The 22538-nt window shown below is 40.6% G+C and overlaps 2 protein-coding genes across 5 annotated transcripts in view; one reads left to right on the top strand and one right to left on the bottom strand.

Annotated features, from left to right (window-relative positions):
• Positions 1 to 22538, bottom strand: part of LOC135272661 (neuroblastoma breakpoint family member 4-like) — a 387040-nt gene that overhangs the window by 79952 nt on the left and 284550 nt on the right. The window lies entirely within an intron of this gene.
• Positions 15219 to 22538, top strand: part of ARHGAP29 (Rho GTPase activating protein 29) — a 76681-nt gene continuing 69361 nt past the window's right edge. Inside the window, exon 1 of one of the 2 annotated variants that reach the window (XM_012444877.3) lies at positions 15219 to 15306. In XM_012444877.3, the coding sequence (XP_012300300.2) occupies positions 15294 to 15306 (13 nt within the window). In that variant the 5' untranslated portion in view covers positions 15219 to 15293. The remainder of the gene's footprint in view (positions 15307 to 22538) is intronic. The other variant, XM_012444876.2, reaches the window with a different exon arrangement.

Genomic DNA, 22538 nt, shown 5'->3' with positions numbered 1-22538 from the left:
CTCCCAGCCTCTCTCTGTGTTCTACACCCTGAGCCCCATCATAATGCAGGTGAAAGAAGCAAAGGCCAGAGCATGAAGGGACTCAGTTCATGAAGGGCGAAGGAAGGAAGGAAGGGAAGGAAGAGGTAAGGAGTTAGCTCTTCAGTTAGCACAGTGAGCAAAGTATTCAGAATAAGTCCCTGTCTATCAGGAAGAGAGACTCAGAACTCCATTCAAAGCTCTGATAATTCCCCAACATAATTTGGAGGTGAGAGAATATTGATTTGTTGAGAGGAGTTTCTGGAATAGCATGGGCTCCAGAAGTTCCTAGTCTTTTTGTAATCAGGAGGAAGCCAAGGAATAAGCATGCCATAGAAAGGAGCAGAATGACAGTGACCATTGTCCATTCAATGCCTGGCTTTTGATCCCGGCTGACTCACTTCCCTGGACATGCCAGTCAATTTGCTGGTTATTCCCTATTTTTCTGCTAGCATTACTGTAGAAGAGCCAGCTCTTCCTCTTACTCCAATCCCCTGAACCCTAAGTAGGTTTCAGTTTCTTTTAATCAAAAGCAGCTTGACCAGAAAGAACACCACCATGTGTCTTGCCCTTCTGGCTCATAAAATAGGCCAGAAACAAGAGCAGAGTTTCTTCCCAGTCTCCCTGCATCCACATGCTTGTTCTATGCCAAGTCTATAGCAGCTGCTAGAGTGGAGGAGCACCAGATTCTCATGGATTTTTGGACTTGGCTCCCATGAACCAAGAAACATCTCCTCACCCTCCTGATTTTGATGCTCCCCCATTCCCTCTGGTTAAATAGCCCCTACAGTCCTTCACTTTGTAGAACCCACTAAAGTGACCAGCCACCCCCACCCTTGAAGCAGGGTGATTCAGACATTCAGCAACAAGTCTAAGAAAAAAGTCACTGGAGTCTAGGGAGCAGGAGCAGTAGAGTGTTAGATAAAAGCACCTTGGTAGCTCTCCAAAATTGGTAACATAGAACTGGGTAAGAGCATGCCATAGAGGGATGAGCAGGGCATTCCGGTTTATTTTTATAATTGCTGGTTTATTTCTTAGAGTTTCTTCAGTTCTGAGTGTCTGCCTCTATTAACCACATTCCTTTTCAAGTCATGTCCCTGGAAAGGATTTGCTGGAAAGAGGATGATCTGAGCCTTGATTGCCCATATTCATGTATTAGGCCCTACCTTCTCAGGAGAAAACTGAAATTGGAGGGGTTAAAATATCCTATCCACATAGCTTCTGGAGCAGAGCCAGACCCAGGGAGGAGGTAGGGCCACCAGGAATGCAAGGTCATGCCTGCCAGGGCAGCTTATAGATTCAGCTCACAGGGAAGCTAGACCTGGCCAGCAATGCCAAGGGAGAAGGGGAGCCAAACTGGGCACTGGATTATCATATGGTGGGCCAGAGGCCAGAAGGCAGGTCAAGATGCTGAAGCCAGAGATGGAACTTCAACAAAGGGAGGCAGGAAGGACCTAACAGAAGTAGGGAAGGGATGGGATGTCTGGGGAGTGGAATAGAGTTCGTTAAGATGTAACTGGCAAACTGCCACGGCCCTTCTATGCATAATTAATACATTCCCTTGGTATTCTGAAGCAGCCTTGAAGTGTCGGTTTCTCACTGGGCTTGTAACACCCGGGCCAGGGCATGCTGGGAATAGTAAAGCCTTGAACCAAAGTGAGGGGAGTCACCAGTGTCAGGGGCAAAGCTAGGACAGAAGTGGCAACCCAAAGGAGAGGGTGGCAATAAGAGACCAAGATTAAGCAAACGCATAGAAAATATAGCTGCATTTCACAGATGTCAAAGTCAAAGCAACAACTAACACAGGAGAGCAGCATAAGGGAATGGCCTCAGTGACCTTGGCAAAGACCGGGGATAGGGTGGGATGGAGGATCATGAGATGCAAAGCTAAATCATCTGGGGAAGTCTATCCAATAGAAGGTGGAGAAGCAAGAGATAGGTGACCCAGCCCCAGGTAACACGGCAGGCAGAGGTGATGCAGGGAAAACAGATACCAGCCTGATGGCAGAATATAGGATGGGACTCCCTTGAGTGAACTCAAGAGCCCAAAAGAAGCAAATGGAAGGCAACTATAGATGGGCATCCAGGGGCATTAGGGAGAACCACTGCCCAAACACACCAAGGCATCTGTGTCTTAGGTTTCAGCCTGTGAGCCAAAGACTATTTCCAGACTTCTACTGACTAGTAGGGGAGGGCTATTGATGTTCTTCCCAGATGGAGTCTTCTCAGTCTTGGGATGGAAGGTGCAGGCTTTGGATGGTTGAGCACTAATCACGAACAATGGAGATGAGATGAGAATTAACACAGAATCTAATGCAGAAAGACTCAGAGAGGAACCAAAGAACTCCTGAGGCTCAAAAGAGAATTGTGCCAAATAATGGAAGAAATTAAGGACAGCTGTAGTGAGATGGCCATTCTACTGCCACCTCACTACAGCTACTGCCAATATGCTACTGCCAAGATTGTGAATAAGTTTGTTCTTTCTGGAGATCAATTTGGCATTATGTAGGAAGAGTTATAAAAATATACCCAGGCTTTCACCCCAAACTTCCACTTCTAGGGATCTCAACTAAGGAAATAGGATTGACGCAAGCTCAGCTTTATTATAAGGATGCTCACCACTGTGCTATTTATACCCAAAGAACATTGGGAACAACACAAATACTCAACAGTAGAGAACTTTCTGGAAAATAAACTATTTTCCAGATGCTCAATGAGATGAGCAGCTGGATGAGTTGAGATCCCTAGAAGTGGAATTTTGGGGTTAAATGCTCCATTATGGAGATGAAATTACATTAAATGAGATCAGTGTTATAATAATCCATGTGCCTCGACTTATAAAGCATGTCTGAGCTTCTGCAGCAGGCAAACTGAAGAAGGGGAAGCAACAGACCCAAGGTAAGAAGGTCTAGCCAAGTGGTAGTAAGGGACTTTCCACGTGTTGATGTCTAAGAGGAGAGGGTACATTAAAAATCTCTGGATGGTTTCCATGAAGTCCAATCTGATGAAATTCTGTAGCGGCAGATGGTGGTTTCATGGACTGGTTTTTTAATGTTTCAAAAACAGAGACATATTTACCTTAGTTAATGGGGGTGCAGAACTGGGAAGGTGGCATTGCAGGGATATACAGGCGGATGTAGGAAAGTCAGGAAACACTAAATAGCCGCACAGCTATGCCTCATAGAGACCAGAACATCATTTACAAGATAGAGGCTGCTTTAGAATACAATGCAGTTTGAGTTATTCTGTGGGCCCTCTGACACCAGCATCAGCTGCCCTGAATCTAATGCTCTGCCACTTTTATAATGATGCAGCTGTTCTTGTCCCTGTTTTACTACTCCTGCCACTACCAGCCAACTTCCTACATTTTTCTTTGTCTCATGGCCTCTACTCACTAACCGTGCCTGCTACCACATGATTTATTTCTCTGTGTGTCTTTCCAATCTTTCTCCCTACTACCAACAGCAGGGACCCCCATACCCACCAAAGCATCCTATTTAAACTCTCCAAGAAAGAAGGTCCTATTCGTACTATTGATTACTGTTTCCTTCATTATATAAAGCTTCCTTGCCAGATTACTCCATAGAACAATGACAGGCCTACGGATGAGCTGCTCGTGAACCAGACACCCGAATTTGGTTGAATCAGCTGAGGTTGGGATATAGGAGCTTGTGACCAGCTTTCTTCAGAGTTGCTATGGGCATTCCAAAATTGAAAGTGTAAGAAATCCCTCTCCAAAGCAGAGAGTCCATCAGATTTGAGGCAGGGACCCTCCTAGAGGTAAGAGTAAGGAAGGGATCTGTCTTTAGAGAAACAAAAGCTGGTTTGGTTGTCAGAATCATAGTCTCAAAAGGGAAACTGAGTCAGAAGCCACTCAGATAAACAGGGCAAACGTGACAGAGAATGCACACTCGAATGTCCATGGCTTACCCCAGGCATAACAGATTTTAGCCTTGCAATGGCCTGGCAAATGGTGGTAGACTTTGGTGGATGGACTTCCTAAACACAAGCAAGTCTTGCTCAGGATTAGATCAGAACTAAGCCATTTTGAATCGACACAAGCAATGCCTCTGGTCCTCTACAGAAACTCAGTAGAGACTTTTGCATTATACAGGGAGGACACTTTTCTTTTCTGTAAAGTTTATTCTTCAGCTAACAGTGTGTCAGAAAATGCTTTCTGAAATTTTGACTTGGGAACTTTTAAATTTAAATTTCCAACACAGATTTCTGTTCCATCTTGAAAGGGCATTTCAGTATTTAAATTTTTTTCTTTATCGTGTGTACTAGTTTCCTATGGCTGCTTTAACAAAGTACCACAAACTTGCATCACTTAAAACAACAGAAATGGATTCTGTCGCAGTTCTGGAGGCATGGCAGGCCCATGCTTTCTCTGTAGTCCCTAGAGACAAATCCTTCCTGGTCTCTTCCTAGCTACTGATGGTTGCTGGCAATCCTTGGTGTTCCTTGGCTTACGGTTACATTGCTCCAATTTCTACCTCTTTCTTTATACAGCCATCTTCCCCTTGTGTCTCTGTTTTCTCTTGTAATGACAACAGTCGTTGGATTAAGTCCCACCCTCATTAGAACTAATTACATATGCAAAGACCCTCTTATCAAACAAGATCACATTCTAAAGTTCTGCATTTTAGGGGGACATTATTTGATTCACTATAACATGTCCAATCTTTGGTCAAATTAATACTGGGAAAAACTTCTATGCTTTTCCTAGTCTCTGTGCATGAGGTATATTCATTACTTGTAGCTCTAAAATGGATACAGGTCAGAGATGACTGGGATTGTGAAACCTCACATCTTTGACCAGTTGCCCATCACTGGCAGAGTTCCAAGGGATCTAGGCAAAAGGACAGACATCTAGTAAAAGAACACTGCTTATGACTACTTTGGAATTTGGCCCTAAACCCCCCTCCCCACTCCCAGCCCACTTCATTCTGGAGATTTGGGCTGAACCACTGGGCCTGTGTTCTAAATACCTGAGTGAAAGCAAGAAAATACCTTCTTGCAGACTCAGAGTCAAGACTTTATGATTTTCCATGGTGACAAAAGCTCAAAAATGACTCACCCAAATGAAAAGCATCCCAAGGGAAAGGAAAACTTGATCTCTCTGCAGTGGGAAGCAGCAGACACAGAGGATAAAGATGTAGGCTTTTTGAGTCAAGTCTGACATTAGTTTAGATCCCTGGTTTTGCCACTTACTAGCTGGGTGACCTCATTCAAACTAATTAGTCTCTTTATGTCTCAGTTTCCTCATTAGAACAATGGAGATAGTAATATCTTCCTCATAGGCGATTGTGAAGAGTAAGTAAGATAATCTGTGTAAGACTTTACTACATGGGAAGTGCTAGCTATAATCATTAAGGCCTCAAACAACTGGCTAAACTGCCCGTTTCAGGCCTGTTGTCTCCTGGACCTTGTCCTGATTACCACTGGAACTGCCTAAAGCAGAAGGCTTTCCCTTGTGGGAGGCCCCCAGGACCGTTTCTCATCAGCCCATGAGAGCTAAGGTCTCCAAAGGGAAGGCAAAGAACACTGTAGTATCACCTAAAGTTTCTAACTTACAGGTGACAGATTGGCAGCTCTCAGGCCAGATTCCACCTTTCGTGACTTTCATTTGGCCTGGACAATTTAAAAAATTTAGAATTTATTGCCCACATTAAAAAAATCAGAAATGTTCTATAAAAATCCAAATTTCTGGCTTAAAAAATTGAGAGACCGGCAATACTGAGCCTAAATTCTCCTATGACTAGAGTGCTCATTTACTGTATTGTACAAATTGGCACACTTTTGAGAGTGAGACGAGGGTCTATTAATAATTTTGCCTGAACAATTAGTGTTAACTGAAACTGTCCAGGGCAAATTAGGAACAGTCACATTACCCATGACCCCAGTGGTTTGGAGCTAAGTAGGAATGGATGCCTCTTGCAGGAGGTCTTGTCTCTCTTGTTTGTCTGGGGTTTTAAGTTTTCAGCTTCTATTTTAATACTTTCTCATATCATACCTAATAATTTGTCCTCCATCACCAGAATCCAACATCCCTGATCGGAGCTTCTATTATCATCTTCCTTCTCTAAGAAGGAAAAGGTACGGAATGAGTTATCAAATCAGTGCATATGCTGGGCTTCATTCAGGGGCTCTCAGGGGTTCTGATAAGATTTCCAGTAGGACAGGACTACCTGTTCAATGTCAGTAACACTCTGTCATCATCCAGTGTCTATTAACTAGTCCTTGCTGCTCTTATAGGGTATATGTCATTGGGATAATGTCATATGTGCCATGGATACATTGCAAGCTTTTCTTTTCCTTCTCCTTCTTCTTCTTCTTTTTGAGACTGGATCTCCCTCTGTTGCCCAGGTTGGAGTACAGTGGCACAATCATAGCTCACTGCAAGCTTGACCTCCCAAAACTAAGCAATCCTCCTACTTCAGCTTCCCAAGTAGCTAGAACCACAGGCATGTGCCACTATGCCCAGCTAGCCATTTTTTTTTTTTTTTTTTTTTTGTAGAGACAGGGTCTCCCTATGTTGCTCAGGCTGGTCTTAAAATCCTGGACTCAAGCACTCCTCCCACCTCAGCCTCCCAAAGTGCTGAGATTACAGACATGAGCTATTGCACCTGGCCAAAATGCCTGAAGTACCTTCTGAATCATAAAAGGATTGATTTGAGAAGATCATAAATCAATTCTTTGAAAATTCTTAATTTTCAAGGAATCTCCATCCAATGAATGAATTATATTTAAAAAGTTTGCTTCTAAGTCTAGCATAAAAAACCTGAAAACTATATTCCTATAGAATTAATGTTGCTTCCCTATCCCACACACAAACAAACACAAAGTAAAATAAAAAGTAAACCATAGAATATATAAAGATTAGTACTGCTAAACCTATTTCTGGGAACTCTGTATTTATGTAAGAGAAATTATCTTCTAAGCCATCACGCTTAAGAAATTCTGACCCAAGGTCAGTAGAAGGTAAGTAACTTATGAAAAGGTTCTGGGACATTCTCCTTCTCTACTCATTTGTATGTGCAAATTGTTTATTCATGTAATATTTGTAGGGTAGATACAATCTGTGTAATAAATATCAAAGTTCTTCATTACCAAGAATATTTGGTGAATACAGAAAATGTCATTCCTTGATTAAAATGGATTATTTAAGCCAGGCGTGGTGGTTCACACCTGTAATCCCAGCACTTTGGGAGGCCAAGGCAGGTGGATCACCTGAGGTCGAGATTTCAAGACCAGCCTGACCAACATGGAGAAACCCCATCTCTACTTAAAAAAAAAAAATACAAAATTAGCCAGGTGTGGTGGTGCATGCCTGTAATCTCAGCTACTCAGGAGGCTGAGACAGAAGAATCCCTTGAACCCAGGAGGTGCAGGTTGGGATCAACCCATTGCACTCCAGCCTGGGCAACAAGAGCAAAACTCTGTCTCAAAAAAAAAAAAAATATATATATATATATATATATTGTTGGCTGCCGTGAGCCGAGATCACACCACTGCATTCCAGCCTGGGCAACAGAGTGAGACTCCATCTCAAAGTAAAAATAAAAATAGATAGATAGATAGATAGTTAGATAAAATGGATTATTGAAAACTTACCGCGAGGAATAGAACTGACTACTTAGAGCTGGTGAGTGTATTGGAGAGAGTTCTGCTTGAGAAGACAGATGACTTTGCTTTGATTTCTATCTCTTTTATTAACTTGTAGTGTAATTTTGAGTAAATAGTTCACCCTCCTTGAGAGATATAGTTTTCTTAGTAGCTGAATAAGAATGATAATAATAATTCATATTTCACAGACTTATTTTGAAGACTGAGATAATGTGTGTGGCAGAGCTTTGTATACCGTGAAATGCTACAGAACCAAAAAATAATAGAAAAGTAAATTAATGCTGGTTGAGCTCATATTACAAACCAAGCACAGTGATGGAATTAGTATTATTAACTAGCCACCAATACTAATTGCAATGGCAGCAGTGGTATCTCTAAAACTGCCGCACTAACTCTTCCTCTCTTGAATACAAATGAAAAGACCAGGGCATCACTTCAACTCTGAGCAGAAATGAATCAATCTCCTCCCACTGAAAATTCTTTACTTATAGAGCACTAGGTTTGTAAACATCCTGCCTTCTCATTTTAATGACAATATTACAATGGATGTGATGCCTGATCCTGGGCCACACCCCAGAGTAGGAGTGATACTGATTCATTGTGACTTGTGAATATTAGGAAGAAATGTCCCACTTAAAGAGCTGGATAATGGAAATTTTCAGCCACAGTTGGACTAATATTTCTACAGAGAAGGGAAGGGGGTGGTCTTGGGTCCAACTAGAACCAGTCAGTGCTGTTATTATTTAATTCCTATAATTTAAATGGTGTCGCCTTATGTGTTACTTTGCTAGGACTGCCATAAGACACTACTGCAGACTGGGTGGCTTAAACCATAGAAATTCATTTTCTTACAGTTCTGGAGGCTAGAAGTCTGAGATCAAGGTGTCAGTATGGTTGGTTTCTTCAGAGGACTCTCTCAACTTGTAGATAGATGGCCATCTCTCCCTGTGTCTTCACATGGTCTTCCCTCTGTGTGTGTTGGCATCCTAATCACCTCTTCTTGTAAAGACACTAGTCATTGGATAGGGGCTGCATACACTAATGACCTTGTTTTAATTGAAGTACCCCATTTAAAGCCCCTATTTCCAGTATAGTCACATTCTGAGTTACTGGGTGTTAGGACTTTAACATACGAGTTTGGAGGCAGGGAGGGAACAGAGTTCAACCTACAACACATTGTTGGATAAATCAGTATATTACTTTGTTCTCAAGAAATTTTCCAGAAGCTGTAATCTTTATGTCCTTTATCTTTTCCTCTTCCCCTAACTCCTGTCCCCACTACCAAAAACCACCTTCAGTTTTCATAGCACTTCAATACTGATTCATGAATACAACATTGCTATTGGCATCTGGCAACTCCATTTCACCGACTTGGTGTTCCAGAAAAGCTGTGTAAATTAAAATGCCAGTTCTCTATGAAACATCTTCAAAGGGTCCTTCTGGAATCCACTGTTTCTTGACCCACATTCTATGCTTCTATTTTTTGAGTCACTAAGTAACTCCAAAATCTGGATAAGACTACTTGCCTACCGGTCTCCTCATTTCCTTAGATTCTGGTTTTTTGGTAGGCTGCTGTGGCCTTTCAGTCATGTTTCCTGAATGGAGCTCTCTTTCCCCTCCTCTTGGTTCTTAGTCATTACCCGGAGGAAGTTACTAGAAGTCAGATTGCCAAGCAGTATTGTCTTCATCGACTCACAGAAGATATCTAAAACATTTCTCACCTTGCAGCCCAATTCAGGCTAACTCCTAAGCAAGGCAACTTACTGTCTTGGTGCCTTGTTTGCCATTCCATCTGTTCTCCACCCTGAATCTACTAAGCTGATGGTTTCAGTGATGTTATGTAACAGGTATTTCATCAGGTTTTTGGCTAGTAGGATATATGGTTATGTCTATGACCTCATATATTCTAGTACCATGTAGCTCCCAGACAAAATTTAATTGCATTCATGAATATCCTAAACTGAATATGTCATCAAGCAGAACAAGGTAATGAATGTCAATCCATCAGTGACAATATTTTTTAAGGTCTTTGAAGTAAAATCATCTAAAGACATTTCTAGATACCAATATTATAGAATTATTAACTCATAGTACTACTTTTTCCTGTATTTTCCTTCCTCTAATTTAAGCCTCACGTTGTCAGCTATTGAGATAATTTCAGAATAAAATCATTTAAATCCAGGTATCTAAATGGTTGGATGATAATAGTTCTTCTAATGCTATAAAATGTAATATTATCTTGAATGAATTTTAAAAACAGGTTTCTAGACCAAATATTTTCCAGCTTTTACAAGTAGTCACTTCTCAATTCTCTGGCAAGCATGCCGCAGGTAGCCACCCCCTATATAAATATGTAGTTAGAAAGATAAACACTCATTGAAGTCACTAGTGGTACCATTGTTTCTCAGAGGGTTCAGCAGTATTTGCTCAGTGGTAGATAAAGATTAGTAATGTTTCCATTGGGCTCTACTCCTTCCTAAAGCCAGCCAGCCTTCTTTCTCCCTTAGAGAAAAGCCTGTGTGTGTGTGTGTGTGTGTGTGTGTGTGTGTGTGTGTGTGTGTGTGTGTTCCAGATGCCTCTGGACAACTTTCTACTTCAAGAGCAAGCCAAGTTCCTCATTGGTTCTATGTTAAGCCATCCATCATTTAGGGCCATTAATTTTTAGTAACAATAAGTCAGACCTCCAAAATAATAGGAGTAAATTTGTAGAACAAATTTCATATTTAAACATATCAATAGAGCTCAAATATTTACTCATTAAACTAAGAATGATTGAGGCAGATCCTCCCATTTAATTTCATAGATTTACAGAGATTTTAAAACGTTGATCTATCAGTTAGTGTAGAAAGGGTCCTGGTCTTGGTTCCAGTCTAGTCAGGCCAATGACTAACTGTAATCCCTGGGAAAGCTGGGCTGGGATTTCCTTGTAAAATAAAAGAGAATGAAGTAAACAAGCTCTAATATCCCTTTGATTCTGAAAATTATGAAATTTTATCAGAAAACCATCTCATTTTGTTATAGGTATTTGGTGAGGATCATAGAAGAGAATACACAGTAAGGAGAGTAGTATTGGCTTTCTTATCTAGTCAGCATTTGGTGGAATAGATGAAAGAAAAAAACAATTGCAAAAAATGTTCACCTCTCTAAAGAAGGAAGGAAATAATTTAAGATTTTATTCCTTAGAGAACTTTTATTAGAATACTTACGAGGCCATGAGCATTTGTTCCGTTTAGTTCCCTTTTCCTTACTCTAAAGTTTTGGCTGATTGGGTTGTTTAGGTTTTTTAGAGTGATCCCAACTTGTATTACTAATGTAAGTATGCCCTTGGTAGCATGGGCAGGGTCAGGCTGCTATCATCTACTAACCTGCCCCTGACTGAATGTCAAGAGGTTTGCCCAGACTACTTCCCCTGCCTCTACGGCAAAGGGCGATCTTTGACAAACACACCAGCCAATGCTGTAACTACCCTTTATTTGCCTGTTGAAAGTAGCAGAGGCAAATGACCAGAAGCTTCACTTTAACTTCTATAATAAAATTGTGTTCCTTAAAAAAAGCATTCTTTCTCAAGTTACTGAGGCCTCTAAACTAGCAGAACCCAGAAACCCAAGAAAGGGAACCAAGCTATGAGTAGAACTTTATAACGTAAGATTCTTGTGTTACTTATGGCTCTTTCAGATAAAGATTTGGTGAAGTCATGAAACTTGTCATATGTTAGTATATTGGTTACAAGCAGCTAAACTAAAATCACTACAAAGCAATATGGTTCTCTTATCTGATTATAACTCTCAAAATGTTAACAAATTAATCTTTTCAAAAGATAAATCTAATGTTTGGGTATGTGTGTTGTTATTTTCTTTAAATCTTTCATTTGTTGATGAATTCCAATTACTTTTCCAAGGGGATGGAAACATAGAGGTGAACAAAGCAGGCAGAGTCCCTTCTTTCACAGAAACTAACATTTTCATACTAGTAAGGGGACATTTAAAAAATATGTAAGTAAATGAATAAATCTATATCAAGTCAGTAGAGGAATAAGTACAGCAATGAAAGCAGAGTAAGGAAGACAGGAGTATCAAAAAGGGGATGCTGCTTTTATGGAGGGGTCAAGGAACACATCAATGATCTGGACCATTTAAAGAGAGACCAGAAGGGAGCAAGGAACAAGTCATGTAGATAGATGGGAAAAGCCAATTCCAGGCAGAGGAAACACAAAGGCAAAAGTCCTGAGGCAAGAGGGACTTTGGGGTACCTGGGGAAGAGCAAAGGACAGAGAGGCAGAGTTACTAAGAGGAGTAATTTCCTACTATCTTTTTCTAAGAGAGGTATGGTCAAATATAACTTCATGTTAATGTCAATTTCTATAAAGTCCAGCAGAAATTCTTTATTGAACTTCTGTGTCTCAGCTTTTCATTTATAAAATGGGTATGATCATAGCACTTCATAGGTTGTTGTCAGGACTGAATAATTTATGAAATGTAAAGTATAATTAAAAGTGTATCATTAGCACAATAACTAGCCATTTATAGTTTACTCTGTGCTAGTAAACGACCATCATCTTTTTATTGATAGTAGTATCAATAATTGCATTTTTAAAGCTAATATTTTTTGCACTGACCATTAATTATTAGGGGAGTTACCTTATACATGTTATTAAGACATCGGGTAGGGTTATGGTATGTGATGGATCAAGCATAGAGGTTTGTATCATCAAAGTCTTATAAGAAAGTTTAAAATACATTAAAAATTGGAGTTTGAAATGTAGTAACTTAATCTGGACATAACATGAGTATGATATCATATCAATATACTCACTTAAATGTTTCTTTATTTTTGTCAATCTTAGTTTCCTGTCTTCATGACAGCACAGAATTCTGGGATGTTGGCAATGTCTTTCACATTCATTTCCAGCATGAGGTCTGAATTGATTCCTTGTTTCTCAATTATAACCATCATGGAATCAAGATTAATAACCTGCTTGGTGAGTTTTGTCCACCTTGGAATCTGGAGGCTTTGTACTCACTGTGGCCTGTCAGGCTCTGAGTCGTTCTTTCTACATGCTCCAGCAGTGAGGTCAAGGACAGATGCAGTCCATGGAGTCCAAGGACTGCCTGCCTTAGGGCCACCCTTGCCGGGTTGCATTATTTCCTTCCCTCGCCCAGGCATTATTCACCATGGTTGAGGAGAATCTGAGAGTGGATTTAAAATTTCCTGATATATTCCCTGTGCTTAGAACAATGTCTGGCACATTAGAGGTACTCAGTAACTATTTGTGGAATCAATAAAAATGGAATAGGCATGATGGACAATGTTGGTCCCTCCTAAACAGGCTGCTGTTGAAGCATGGCTGAGGAAGAGCACCTGTCCACTCTGCTCCCCTGCAAGGCTGGGCTCCCAACTCCACCATCCACCTGAAACATGCACATTTATGATTAGCCCCTTCACCTCAGGGAACAGGATATCTGGGATAGGCTTTGCTTTAGACATGAGATTTTTGTGACCATCATATTTGGTTCTACTAGATACAACCAAGTTGAGTACAGCTTGTGATTTCAAAAAAAATCACACTGGAAGAATTTTTACTTCTGGACCTACTGATCATTCCCTCGACATTCCTCCAGAAAATTTTTAGTGGGGGCCCATTCTGTATTAGATGCAGACCTAACTAATGTAGCACTGTAGAACTTTCAATCTAATTAGCATAAACACCTCCAAAAACCATGGCACCAAAACCACAAGTGCCACAAGAACAGTATCCTATGTACCACATGATGTCAAGTAGGATGACTAATTTTCACTGGAGAGAACAGAAAGGCTTCAGAACAGAGGTAGGGTTCTCGATCATGGAAGGAATGAAGAATATTTCAATAGGCAGAGTGGATATGTGTTAATATATACTGCAATTATAAAATAACAATACCACACCATCTGTTTCATTATTAATGCAGTATCGAGTTATTCCTTTGATTTCTTGTTTGGGTGCCCATTAGTCTTTGTCCTCCAAAACCATGATCATGAGCCACTTTAATAAAGAAACATTTATAAGTAAAAAATCAAGTTGGCTTATAAGGATGACTCAGGGCACATGCTGAGTCAGCATTAGAGGATTTGGTGGAGATATTGCCCTTTATTTTGTAGTTTCTTTGCCAAACACAGTCACTCGTCCCACACAGCAGATGTTTGACATTCACTCTTTCTCAGTTAATAATCATATTTACTTATTATAAAAGTGACCCGGGTGTGGTGGCTCACACCTGTAATTCCAGCACTTTGGAAGGATGAGGCAGGAGGATCTTGTGAGGCCAGGAGTTTGAAACCAGCCTGGGCAACACAGCGAAGCCTCCATCTCTACAAAACATAAAAATAAACAAAGTAGCTGAGTGTGGTGACACGGGCCTGTAGTCCCAGCTACTCAGGAGGCTGAGGTGGGAGTATACCTTCAGTCCAGGAGTTCGAGGCTTCAGTAAGCTATGACTGTGCCACTGCACTCCAGCCTGAGCACAGTGCAAGGCCTTGCCTCTCCCTAAAAACAAAACCAAAAACTACCATTTTCCTTTGAGAATGTTTTCAAATATATTTCTCCTAAAGAAGAAGGGTGAAGAATATGACAAATACTTAATCTTTTTGATGAAAAATATTTAAAGGGAGGATGACATTGAGTGATTTTTCCAAATTCCCTTTATCAGGTAATACTCATGGAGTGCTTATATGTGTCAGCACAGGTGACAGGAAAGGTATTATTAGTAGAGTTGCTAAATGTTACTAATATATACTCTATTATCTATAAATGCAGTGTTTTTTTCCCTCCAAACATGATATGATGTGTGATCCAACATTTAGATAAATGCTTTATTTTGGTTGCGCCTTCCCCCACCGTGTTGATCAGTCCCATGACTCAAGGAGCACTTAATGGTAAGAAGCAGGTAGCATGGTTAGGGGACATGCAATCAATTAGTATCTACTGAGCGCCTGCCATGTGCAGGGGACTGTTTAATGGCTGATGTTTTGAGTAATTTATTTAGTTTGCTGAAAGTGACAATCAGTTGAAGACAGAAAAGAGTAGGGACAGTTTTAAAGTTAAGCACAAAATGTACTGAATGGGAGAAGGAGGCTGGAGGAAGACGGCTGACAAAACAAGTTGAAGACCGAGTCCTGACTGGAAGGAATTCAAAGTGTCCACCTGAGAAATGTCTAATTAAACAAGAACAGAGAACCTGCTACCTGCGGGAGGGTGCGGGAGGTGACTTTTCCTCTAAGTCGCTCCGCCTGCCGCGCTGCAAGCCAAAAGGGCGGCCTACGCGGCCCCTCGCACTGTGTTGGGACAGCGTCAGGAGGGGCGCCCCTGACGGCCGCGTTCCGCGAGCCAACAAGCAACCGCCCCAACCTGCCGCAGCCGCTGGCCCCGCCCCCGGGCGCGCGGGCCAATGGGCTGGGCTCCAGGGGGCGGGGCGGGCGGCTGGTGCGGCTGTGGCAGTAGCTGCAGGGGTGGCGGCAGCTGTGTGGTGGTGGTGACTGTGGCTGTGGCTGTGGCTGAGGCTTGGCCGGGCGTCCGCGGGTCGTGGGGGATGGGAACGGTGAGCTCCAGCCCTCGGCGGCGGCGGCGGCGGCGGCCGTAGGCGTAGGACAGGAGTTCGCGTCCGGGACGCGGGATGGAGCGCCGTGGTGAGTGTGGGGAGATGGCGCTCGCTCCGGCCGCGGAGGTTGTGGCTCTGGGCTGGTGTCGCCCACGCTAGCGCCCGGGAGTTGACGTTCAGGGTCCGAGAGGTCCGCGGGGCGGCCCCGAGCGGAAGCGGTTACGGGCTCCGCTGGGGACGGGTGCCCGCGGGCCCGGACTGGAGTCCTCGGGAAGGGTCTGGCTGGGTCTGGGGGCGCGCGGGGCGAGGCAGGGGCGGTCGAGCGGGAAGACGCGGGCGGGCGCTGCGAGTTTGCCTCGGGTCCCAGGTGAGCGCTCCAAGTTGGGCGACGCCAGCGGGCAGGCGGGGAGAAGCTGGCCGGGTGTACCTTCCTCCCCTTCCAGGATCCCCCCGAGCGTGTCTCAGCCCCGCTCCCTTTGCTAACCACCCGTCCTCATCGCCTCACTGCGGAATCCAGGGGCTCCTTTACCCTTCCCCCATTGCTTTCCTTCACTGGGTCTTCAAGTCGGTCTTTCTCACTGGGGATTCTTTTTGGAAGTTTGGTGACGTTTTCTGAAATTACAGTCTGGCACGTGCAAAGGCTGAGTAGAACAACAGACATCTCATATTCGGTATTTACTTTTTCTTAACCGTAGTTCGCCTCACCTAGGCGGTGGCTGTTTATTACTTTGGGGGAGGGAGGCCGAAGGTTTCAAACACCGTCTTTCGCATTCTCTCCGAGTGCCCCTTCTGGAGCGTCTCTGTCGTCTCTTCCTGTCTCTCTCCCCGCTCATTACTGCCGGGTCTCGCCCTTCCACCTTTTCCCAGCCATGGCTCTAGGGCAAGTCGAGTGCTCTGCAAAATAGGAATGACAAGCTGGGAGACTGCAGCTACCACCAGGAGAGCGGACCCCTGTGCATTTGTTTCCCTAGGTGTCCCGGGACCCGGTCTGTGATAGAAACCTGGTGTTCCCGGGGAGGGTCTTGGCTTTGGCTTAAACAGAGCAGCCAAGGACGTTCCTTCCTTGTCTTTCAGCCCTTTTGGTATCTCCAGAGTTTATCTCACCTTTTCACCACCACCCCTCTTTAGAGACCAAGGGTGGCGTTCCACATTGTTTTTTGGATCTTTGACATCCTCTGTTTTCTAAAGATGGATCTTTTTCTGGGCAGGGGTGGGGAGGGGAATATTAGGAGGTGTTTTATGAAGGCTCCAAGTAGCTTTTTGTTCTACATTTACCTTTTTCTTTATTATTCTTTGGGAATTAGCTTTGTTTCCTCCTTACTCAGTTTGGGAGAGGAGAGTCCCCTTTGAAGAAAAATACTTCAGAGTTAGATATGAAAGTGATATTCAGAATGAGTGAATCACAACCAAATTATGGGAGTCTTGGAGATTAGGTCCTTTTGTGTAGTGATTTCTTTACGAAATTTGCCAGAAATGTCTATTTCAAAATGCCTCTTGATTATGGGAACTGTGTGAGAAACCCTGATGCCATAGCTTTATTAGCTTTACAGTATATACAGTTCTTGTCTCGTGATTCTGAGAAAAGTTTAAGAGTGAACTTGAAGATAATAGGATAGGCCTGAGTAGAAAATGTTGCAGTCCCCTAATCAGCAGGAAATAGAACTTTGGCTAAGATGAAGAAAAGCACCGCCCGAGAACATATAGTGGTTGATCATTACTGCTCCCCTCACCTCCTTAAAATAGAATATCCACCTCGGTTATAAGCACCTTCACTTCCCCACCTGTAAAGGCTCTTGACCTAGGAACATGGGCTTTTATAGCCACTGCTCTTGGTCCCAAGGGATTAGTACCACATTGAACAAAGTTCATGCCCAGAAGTCATCTGGAAGAATTTTCATTCTTGTACCACTTATTCACTCAGCATTCACTAAGAAAATTTAATCTGATCCCATTTTGTGGTAGACAGTCCTGTAGAACATTTGCATCTTGGGTAGCAATAGACAGTACTGATGGGGCCTAAGGTATAATATGAGTTTCCCAAGTACGTTGAATGTGCTATGGGAAAGTAGAGGGGTGCTTTATTTTTAGTGGAGGAAATGAAAGGCTTCTTGCAATTCCCTCCACAACTACACCAGCACTGCATTCCTAGGCACCGCTGAAATTCTTTTGTTATTTAAGATCAGGTTCATATTTTCTAGAATTTTATGTAAATGGAATCATACCATAGATATATAGTGTGTGTGTGTGCCTGGCTTCTTTCATTTAGCTTAATGCTTTTGACATTCATCCTGATATTTTGCTATGTCATGGATATTTAATGTTAAATAGTATTCCATCATAAGGCTGTACCACAGTTTATCTGTTGATGGAGATTGGGTTTTGTTTTTGACTATCATGAAAAAATTGCTATGCATTTGTTTGCAAGTTTAGGAGTGAATATATGTTTTCATTTCTTTTGGATATATATAAAAGGAGAATTACTGGGTTGTATGTTCAATGTACATTTACCTGTGTAAGAAACTGCCAGGCTGTTCACAAAGTGATTGTATGCCTTGTATAGAAGCATGTATTACAGTTACAGTTGCCCTACATCCTCACCAACAGTTAGTATTTCAGTCTAGCTGAAATTAAAATTTTTTGTGACTATTCAGTGGTATCTCATAGAAGTTTCAATTTACATTTCTCTGATCCTAATGGTATTGAGCAATATTTTATATACTTATTGCCCAGTTGTGTATCTTTTTTTGTGGAGCTTAATACTTCATACTTATTATTTTATTGAGTTTCTTGTTTTATTTTTATTGAATTGTAAGAGTTCCTGATATATTTGGTTACAAATCCTTTGTCAGATATTTTCTTCCAGTTTGTGGCTTGCATTTTATTTCAACACTGTCTCTCAAAGAGCAGAAGTTTTAAATATTTTTGTTCAATTGTTTGTTATTAGTGTATAGAAATAAAATTGATTATAGTATATTGACTTTGTATTCTGTGACCTTGCTATATTCATTTATTAGATGTAGTAGCTTATTTATAGGCTTCTTAAGATTTTTTTGGGTACACAAACACATCATCTCTGAGTATTTTACTACTTTCTTTTTAAATCTGAATGCATTTTATTTCTCTCTCTTGTCTACTGTACTAGCTAAGACCCTCAGTAACAATATTAATCCTAATCTTGAGAAAACCTGTAGGTTTTTTGTAAATGCCTTTTATCAGATTGAAGAAATTATCTTTTGTTCCTACTTTGTTGACTCTTTTAATCATGAATGGGCATGGAATTTTGCCAGATGCTTTTTCTGCATCTTTTGAGATGATCACGTGGTTTTTCTCTAGTGAATGTTAAACTAAGCTTGTATTTGTTGGACAGACCCTTCTTGGGCATTATATATTATCCTTTTTATATATTGTTGGATTTCACTTGCTAATACTGTGTTAAGAAATTTGTTCTGTGTGTGTGTCTGTGTGTGTGTGTGTGTGTCTGTGTGTGTGTGGGGGGTGTAATGTCTTTGGTTTTGGTATCAGGGTAATGCTGGCCTCATAGAATGAGTTGGGAAGTGTTCTTGTCTTTTCTATTTTCCAAGAGTTTGTATAGGATTATTTTATCTGGTTCAGTGAATTTTATCAGTGAAGCCAGCCCATGTAGGTGTACAGTTTTCTTTGTGAGAAATTTTGAATAATGAATTCAGTTACTTAATACATGTAGGGCTATTCTCACATTTTCTGTTTCTAGTGTCAGATAGTCATTTGTGTCTTTCAAGGAATTTTTTCATTTCATCTGAGTTGTTAAATTTATTGGCATAAAGTTTGTAACATTCCCTCATATCCTCCTATCCTTGTATCTGTGGGGTCTGTACTGATGCCTTTTTTTCATTCATATTAGTGATTTGTGTTTTCTCTATTTCTTGATCAGTCTAGCTAGATATGTATCAATTTAATTGATCTTTTCAAAGAACCAGCTTTTGGTTACTTTGATTTTTCTCTATTGTCTGTTTTCTGAATCATTTATTTCTGTTCTTATCATTATTTACTTCCTTCTGCTTACTTTGGGTATAATTTGCTCTTTGTTTTCTAACTGCTCAAAGTAGAAGCTTAGATCATTGACTTTAGACCCTTCTCTTTTACAAGAAAGCTTCTAAAACTGTATTTATCTAACTGTGACTTTTACTGTGTAATCTCCACATTTTGAAACGGATTTTCATTTTCATTCAGTTCAAAATATATTAAAATTTCCCTTGTGGAAATTTGACCCATTGGTTATTTTAAAATTATTTTTTATAATTTACAAATATTTGGGGATTTCCTGGTTATCTTTCTGTTATTAGTTTCAAATTTAATTTTGTTTTGGTCAGAGGACATACACTGTGTGATTTCAGTCCTCTTAAGTTCATTGGGACTTGTTTTATCATCCCATATATGGTCTGTCTTAGTGACTATTCCATATACATTTGAAAAGAATGTATATTCTTCTGTTTTTGGGTGGAATTTTCTGTAAATGTCTATCAGGTTAAGTTGATTGATAGTGTTATTCAAGTCTTCTATGTCCTTAATGATTCTTAATGATTTTCTGTCATTCTATCAATTACTGAGAGAAGAATGTTGAAATCTTAACTGTCATTCAGAATTTGTCTATTTTTCCATCCATTTCTCTCTTTTTTTTTCATATTCTGGACCTCTATTTTTAGGTACAAATACTTTCAGGATTGTTGTCATTATGATGAAATGACTCATTCATCATTATGAAATGTTGTTCTTTATCCTTGGTAAAATTCTTTCTCTGATACCTATATTATAGAGCTACTTTGGCTTTCTTAGTATTAGTATTTGCATGGTGTATCTTTTTCTTTGGTGGTTTACTTTCCATATATCTGTCTTTATATTTCAAGTCTGTGTTTTAATAGGCAAAATATAGTTGGGTCTTCCTTTTTTACTCACTCTGAGAATCTCTGCCTTTTTATTGGGCTGTTTAGATTATTTATATTTAATGTAATTATTAGTATGATTGGGTTTAAGTCTGTTACTCTGTTGTTTGTTTTTTAATTTGTTCCATTTGTTGTTTCCTTTTTCTTCTTGTCCTGCCTTCTTTTTTTGTGGGGGGGGATAATTTGAAATTCTATTTATGTCCACTATTGACTTACTAACTTTATCTCTGGAGATTTTGGTATATATTTTTAACTTACAGTATACCTTCAAGTAATATTACACTACTTTACCTATAATGTAAGAACCTTACTGTATACTTTTGTTTCCTCCTCCTTTATGCTATTGTCATACATTTTGATTCTGTGTATGTTATGAATGTCACAACATATTGTTATTACTTTTGTTTTAAACATCAGCTTTAAAAAAATTATAAAATGTGCCTGTTTTGAAGCTTTGTTGGGGTGTGTCTAGAGTACAGTTTTCATTACAGCTAGGTTAGATGTACTATGAGGCATGCCCTGGGATCTCCCCTGGGGTGTTCGGTAGGTCTCTCTACTCTGGCTGATGAAAACTCGGAGTTCTTCCAGCCCTGTGGAAAACCTGGGAATTGTCCATCTATAGCTTTCTGGAAATACTTTGCCAATCTTTGTGGTGTTTTGCTCTATACATGTGCATCTTAGTGTTCAGCAAGATAATTAAGAAATTCCCTATATAAATTTCTGGAGCTCTTTTTCTTTCTATATCCTTAGTCTCTGGTACTCTGTCCTGTAGATTCTGGTGACTCCGGTCTCCTGGAACTAGGATCTGTCTCTTCAACTTGTCAAGAGTGCCGTGGTCTAGGATGTGAATTTAGGCAGAAAGTTGGGGTAATTGTGGGACTCACCTCATTTGTTTGTGATCCCAACTCTCAGAGATGACAGCCCTGAGCCCAGTGCTATGTGTAGTTCAGTGTCTGAAAACAGTATATATATTTGTCCATTTTTCTAGTTGTTTACTACAGTGGAAGAATATGTCTGTTTTTATTTATTCCTGCATTTGATATATCTTTTCTTTTTTTTTTTTGAGACAGAGTTTTGCCCTTGTTGCCCAAGCTGCAGTCAATGGTGCAGTCTTAGCTCACTGCAGCCTTCGTCTCCCAGATTCAAGTGATTCTCCTGCCTCAGCCTCCCAAGTAGCTGGGATTACAGGCACGTGCCACCACACCTGGCTAAGTTTTTGTATTTTTAGTAGAAATGGGCTTTTGCTATGATAGCCGGGCTGGTCTCAAACTCCGAACCTCAGGTAATCTGCCCGCCTCGGCCTCCCCAAGTGCTGGGATTACAGACATGAGCCACAATGTCTGGTCACATTCGATATATCTTTTAAGGATATTTTAATCTAGAGACTTTTCTTTCCATCTTTTTTCCTGCAGTTTATTTGTTGAAGAAATCATATTTATCCTATAAAGTGGCCCACAGTCCAGATTTTCCTGGGTATATACTATGGCATAATTTAACATGTTCTTTGGTCTTAAAGCTTTTCATAAAGTGGTAGTTGGATATAGAACAGGGTGTTTCAACCTTGGCACTGTTGACCTTTTGGGCTGGATAATTCTTTGTCAGGGTTGAGGGCAGTCCTATGCATGTAGGATGTTTAGCAGCATCCCTGGTCTCTACCCACTAGATGTCAGTAGACTCCCCCTCCGCAGTTATGACAAAAATGTCTACAGGTTATCTTTAAATGTTTTTAGACCCATGTTCTGCTATGAAAAGTAGGCTACCTAAACTAACAGAGTTGACTTCAGGAAGATGAAGCAAAATTAACAATATTGATAATGTCACCACTGCAGATAGAAAGAATACTAATCTGTTCAGTCTGGCACCACAGACATTTTGAAGAGAACACGTGAAGAAGATTTTGGGAATATAAAAGTTAAGGCTGCACCGAATGGCTGACTTGAACAGTGTCATAGAGGATGCAAATTTCTGTGTGAGAAGGAAAAAATACTAGAGGCAGTAATAATATAAATGGTAAAAACACAAGTATTTAAAAAAATTATATGTTGCTTCCAGAAATGTTTTTCTTCAGCTTGCTGAAAAACTTATGATATTGGACATCTATGATAGATACATTGATGGTTTTACTCTTTTTTACTGAACACTACAATTTTATTATAAGCCAAGAATTTCAGAATTGCAGAAAGGTATTATTACATATATTACTGTGTTTTCATACTTAAAATGTATTTTTGTGATAAGTTACTTCAAACAAAATCAAGTCAGGGGAGATTAATAAAGTAACCCTTTTAAATTAAAAGTGAACTACCATTTTTCCAAATATTTCCAAATGTCATCATCCTCTGGATGAAGGATGGCAGATAATGTATTTCTTTAAAGGTTTAAGAGAAAGATTGAGATTGAG

This window comes from Aotus nancymaae, unplaced genomic scaffold, assembly GCF_030222135.1.
Source record: "Aotus nancymaae isolate 86718 unplaced genomic scaffold, 86718_ANA_hifiasm-v0.15.2.pri h1tg000122l, whole genome shotgun sequence".
Lineage (NCBI taxonomy): Eukaryota > Metazoa > Chordata > Mammalia > Primates > Aotidae > Aotus > Aotus nancymaae.
This window is presented reverse-complemented; position numbering and strand designations above follow the sequence as displayed.